This window comes from Mauremys reevesii, linkage group 2 (genome assembly GCF_016161935.1).
Source record: "Mauremys reevesii isolate NIE-2019 linkage group 2, ASM1616193v1, whole genome shotgun sequence".
NCBI classification, from domain to species: Eukaryota; Metazoa; Chordata; order Testudines; family Geoemydidae; genus Mauremys; species Mauremys reevesii.
The window spans coordinates 81,105,174-81,110,507 of NC_052624.1; the positions used below are offsets into that span (position 1 = coordinate 81,105,174).

The 5,334-nt window shown below is 49.5% G+C and overlaps 1 protein-coding gene across 1 annotated transcript; it reads left to right on the forward strand.

The window, feature by feature from the left end:
* Positions 1 to 884: 884 nt before the first annotated feature.
* TMEM158 (transmembrane protein 158) lies at positions 885 to 2,708 on the forward strand. The gene has a single exon (XM_039521723.1). The coding sequence runs from the start codon at positions 1,205 to 1,207 to the stop codon at positions 2,036 to 2,038; it is 834 nt and encodes a 277-aa protein (XP_039377657.1). The 5' UTR covers positions 885 to 1,204; the 3' UTR covers positions 2,039 to 2,708.
* The last annotated feature ends 2,626 nt before the right edge of the window (positions 2,709 to 5,334 follow it).

Here is a 5,334-nt window from a genome sequence, read left to right on the forward strand (position 1 = left end):
TTCAGAACAAAGTACGTTAAAGAAATGGATTAAAAAAAATAGCCAGGGGATCAGGCTTGGCAGTTTCACAGCACTTCCTATAGTGTTTTTTATTTTTTACTTTCCAATCTATAACCCCATAAGAAAGGAGCATCTGTAAAAGTCAGTTCTCAGATGAACGTCCTTTGTGCTGGCAAAACACAACTCCTTAACACCTCACCCCTCATCCCCAAACCCCCCCTCCCGTGAGGACTACAGTAGAAGAAACTAAATCGGACAGAATAGCGGGCTGTGGAGTGGGAGGTGGCCCCTGTCCCTAGTGCCCTACACGTTACTTCTGTCTTGCTGCCCATATGGGTATTTCTCATTGTAGTAACATCCGTGGGGATATTTGGAGAAAAGGGCAACGTCCAGGACCGCTGGAGCCAGTGGAGAATTCACACCCTTTTCTGCCTCACGCACATTGCTCTGTGCGATCCCGCTTTCCTCCGGCCACAGGAAGAGGGAGCGCAATGGCTCCCAGTTGTCACTGGAAGTGCAGATGCTGCTGTTGGGGGTACTGAGAAAGTCTTCAAACCAGGGTGATACCCCATGACATTCAGGTGCCCCCTTCTCAGGGAGCAGATCGGCCCAAATGTGCACGTATAGGAATCCGAATCAAGGACAGAAGAAATATACCTGTGCAAGAAGCTTTAAACGCCGGGAACCGGATTACGGAGGTAGGGGGACCCCAACCCGCGATCTCAGCCTCCGGAGCGCACAGTGGAAGTCACGCCCGGCCGGCAGGCGCTGTGCGGGCTGGAGCGAGAGACTCGCCCTGGGGGGCAGGTGTCCTGGGGCAGGGGTGTGGCGGGAGGGCGCCCCGCCCCGCCCCGCCCCGCCCCCAGAGCAGGGTGGACGCTGGGCGCGGGGAGCCCTGGCAGCGAGGGAGCAGGGGCCCGTTCGGAGGAGCCCGCTCCTGGGCGGGCCCGCCCGAGGGGTGCCTGTGATGCCGGGGGAGCCCCGCAGAGCGCCTGAGCCGAGCAGGGCTCCCGCCCGTCGGGGCTGAGCAGGGGGCGGAGGCGGGCTGCCGAGCTGCTGCCGTCACGCGCGCCTTTTCCCTCAGCCCTTCGCCGAGCAGCAGCGGCGGCCCCAGCCCGGCTCCCACGCCCTCCCCAGCCGGGTGGCGGGCGGCAGCGCCATGCAGCCTCCACCTCCTCCTCCTCGCCGGCGCTGAGTCCATGCCATGCTGCTGCCGCCGCTCCTGCCGGCGCTGCTGGCCGCCTGCCTGCCCCCCTGCCAGGGCTGGAGCCCCGCCGCGGCCGGCGGGGGGCAGGAGGAGCCGGAGCTCTTGCTGCCCCCCATCAACTCCTCCTCGCGCTCCCTGGCCAGCCTGGAGCGGGAGCTGCGCGGGGTGGGCGGGCAGGCTGAGGCGGGCAGCCCCAGCCGGGAGCCGCCTCCCGCCGCCGCCGGCCAGCAGCCGCCCCAGCCCCCCGAGGAGGCGCCCTGCAACATCAGCGTGCAGCGGCAGATGCTGAGCTCGCTGCTGGTGCGCTGGAGCCGCCCGCTGGGCATCCCGTGCGACCTGCTGCTCTTCTCCACCAACGGCCACGGGCGGGCCTTCTTCTCCGCCGCCTTCCACCGCGTGGGGCCGCCGCTGCTCATCGAGCACCTGGGGCTGGCGGCGGGGGGAGCCCAGCAGGACCTGCGCCTCTGCGTGGGCTGCAGCTGGGTGCGGGGGCGCAGGGTCGGGCGGCTCCGGGCGGCGGCCGCCGCCTCCTCCTCCTCCTCCTCGCTGTCCGAGCCCGGCCAGTACTGGCTGCAGGGGGAGCCGCTGAATTTCTGCTGCCTGGATTTCAGCCTGGAGGAGCTGAAGGGGGAGCCGGGCTGGCGGCTGAACCGCAAGCCCATCGAGTCCACCCTGGTGGCTTGTTTCATGACTCTCGTGATCATCGTGTGGAGCGTGGCCGCCCTCATCTGGCCGGTGCCCATCATCGCCGGCTTCCTGCCCAACGGCATGGAGCAGAGGAGAAGCACCGCGGTGGCTGCGGGCGCCACCGCCACCGCCGCCGGCAAATAACCCCCCTCCCACCTCCTCCGTTTGCTGCGCGATCCGCTCCCGCGGGGCTCCCGACACTGGGGCGGACGCTGGTGGACTCGCATCCCCTCCCCGCGCGCTCTTTGTAAACGCTTAACCCTGGGTGGTGGTGACAGTCGTTGTTGTGGTGTGTGTGTGTGTGTGTGGGTGGAGCACTTTAAAGCCTTGCCCAAGTTTCTTGGTGTCCAGTGCAGGCGAGTGTGGCGGTCTGGGACCTGACGGTTTCTCTGCAATGAATCCTTCGCGGAGCATTGCTCCCTCCTGCGTAGTCAGAGGGATTGTATTTTATTTTCATGTGCCCAAGATTCATAGCAGAAAACGACCAAATCCTGTGTATTTGTTTTCTATATTTAATAGCCGTTTTAAATGGACGTTTTATTAAAAAAAACAAACCAAAAAAAAAACCAAAAAACCCTGTTCAATTGCAGTTGTTTTAGTCAGAGTAGCTATTTGTATATGAACAAATTTGTCTTAGCAGTTTTATTTACATCAGAAGAATCTTTTCTGGCAGGATTTAAAACTGATATATTGTTATTGCTGAAACTGAACTTTAATGAAACTTTTACAGTGTATTTCCCATTTCAGATAATGTGTATTTAATATTGTAGTTCTGCGTTACTTGGCTTTTAATACAGAGATTTTCTTTCTGGAAGTCATGCTTAGCCTGCTGTTGCTCTGTTTCTCCCATGATGGGAAAGAAGGGTTCTGCAAAATTCCCAGTTCTCCTAGCTGATTGTGAAGACCATCAATAGAAATGAGGGTATGTTACATGTGTTATTAGAGGAAGTGAATTGATGGTCACCCAAAAGCTTTTTCTACACAGTGTTTGCCCTTCTTTCAGAATACAAATAATGGGATCCTGCTTCCATTGGAATTAATCTTCAAAACTTCCACTCACTTCAGGATAAGAATCGCGGGTCTAGATCCTTAAGTGGAGTTCATCAGCATAGCTCCATTAACTTGTATGGAGCTGTGCCCATTTACGCGTTCCTTGGGGTCTGTTGACTTCAACAGAGCTACACAAGTACATACCATCCGAGGATCTGGACCACTATTTGTACTGTATTCAAAACAGCTGGAAAACAACTCTGTGACTCCGACAAAGTGCATGGCTCAAAGAAAGCTCAAATACACGTACAGAAGGAATTGTAATATAGTACTTCTTTATGACTATTAGTCTTAAAGGGGTACAGTCAGGTTGTTTAGACTCCAAATTTAGGGGTTGGATAGGGAAGGAATTATAAACCTAGAATCAGATTTTGACTGGCCCTCTGTTTAAAGGGAGAGAGAGGCTGTAAGAAACCTTCTTTCTTGTGTCCCCTACACGGGCCAGCCGCAACTGATGTCTCTGAAATTTCACATGCCTGAAAAGCTCAGTGTAAATTAAGGAATGATTTTGTTTGAACTTTTTAGTGCTATAAGGGACCATATCCTGTTTGCCTTACCCAAATGAATCGCCCAGCTGAAGTCAATGAGACCAGTTGTGGGAATAAAGAGAACAAGGCTTGTGATAAGATTTCTAACTTTTTTGCCAGTGTCAGCATCTTTGATTTCTAGGCACATCTGAGTTTACTCTAATGGCTAATTTAACACGACATGAGCATTTTTGTTTAATTCTTCTAGGGTTTATGTAGATGAGATAAGGCAACTCATATTGGCATGAAAAGTTTGAATGGGTTAAATCCTGTTAGAATTCTGTTTTTGTATTTATTTTACTATTTTTAAACAAGTAAAGGACAACATTAATAAAATAAATATATGCAATATTTTATACCATATGAAATTTGATGAAAGAGACTGCAGAGGTAAACAAAGTGCTGAGCATACTGGATGAAATAGAAAACAAATAAAATCTTATATTTTAGGGGTTTATCCTGCAGCTCTTACTCAGACAATAGGTCCATTGAGGTCAATGGAACCTTATTTTAACAAATATAGGCTCCATTCACCATGAAAAATGTTCATGTTACTTATTGATCTGTGGCCTTTTCTCCTGTGTAGTTAGTTCACTGAATCCTACCTTTCTGTTCTTGATGTGAGAAATACATTTCCATTTTGTATGGATTATTTTTTTCAGAAATGAAAAATGCACACACAAGTAAATATTTGCCTTATGTATCTTAGATATCCTGGGTGACTCAAACCTCCTAAAATAATAACACAGGGGCCCAGGAAAATATAGCATCCAGTTACAAATGAAGCCATGTCAACATCCTCCCAAATGCGTCTAAGTGCTATAGAGCCTGTACATATATAATAAAATATCTAGTGAAGATTTACAGTGCCAGCAAGGCATTATTGTTAACAACAGCACACACGTAGGCAGAGAGGGATAATAACTTTGGGTGGAACTAATAGGTTGATTCTGCAAAATACTGAGCATTCTTTTCCTGATCCAGCAAAGTGCTTGAGCATATGTTTAAATTTATGATCTTTATGGGCCTAATTCTCTTCTCACGCCAGTTTCACCAGCAAAGCTCCATAGATTTCATCTGAATTTCACTAACTTAAGCAAAAGGCAAATTGGGCCTTATAAAATTACCATTTTTAACAATTCTTCTTTTAACTGATGCCTACAGAAACATCAAGAATGACTAAAAAGTTAATACAAAATAGATATACAGACTATATAGTTAAGGGTGAGTTCCCTAGCTCATACCATAATCTACTTGAATGCAAATTTTATATAAATGCAGCTCTAATTATCGTATGTTTTGCTGCATCAATAAACAAGTGAGAAAATGGAGAAGAATTTGCTTTCAATCTATCTATACACCTCAACGTAAGTAGGGCACTTGTTAAAATAACTTTTGTTATAGTATGAGATGTTAGAATGGATGGATCATGTAAAATCAGAAAAGGACAATTCCTGTCTTCAGCACCAATGAATTTGTTGTGCTCTAGAGAGATCTGTCTCAGATCAAGGAGACAAAGAGCTCTTCCCAGACAGTGTGGGCTTCTCTTTGGCTTGCAGTAACCTCTGTGGCTAAGCATACTCCATTCACAGAGGGGGAATAGCTAGTAGCTAGTAGAACTGCATTGTGGGAGATCCATCAGCATTGTCTCTGGACCCTATAACTCCCCTGGGTTGCAGGGACCTTCTTGAGAGCCAAGTTGCATGGGGCACAGAAGATATATATCCTTTGTACAGACTGCCAGAATAATTTTCCCCAAAGGGCCTTCCATGTCCATAGAAATGGAGACAAGATTTGTCCCCTGAAGAATAAAATTTCAAAGCTTGGTATGGTCCGAGCAATACCCAAGATTCTCTGTTATCT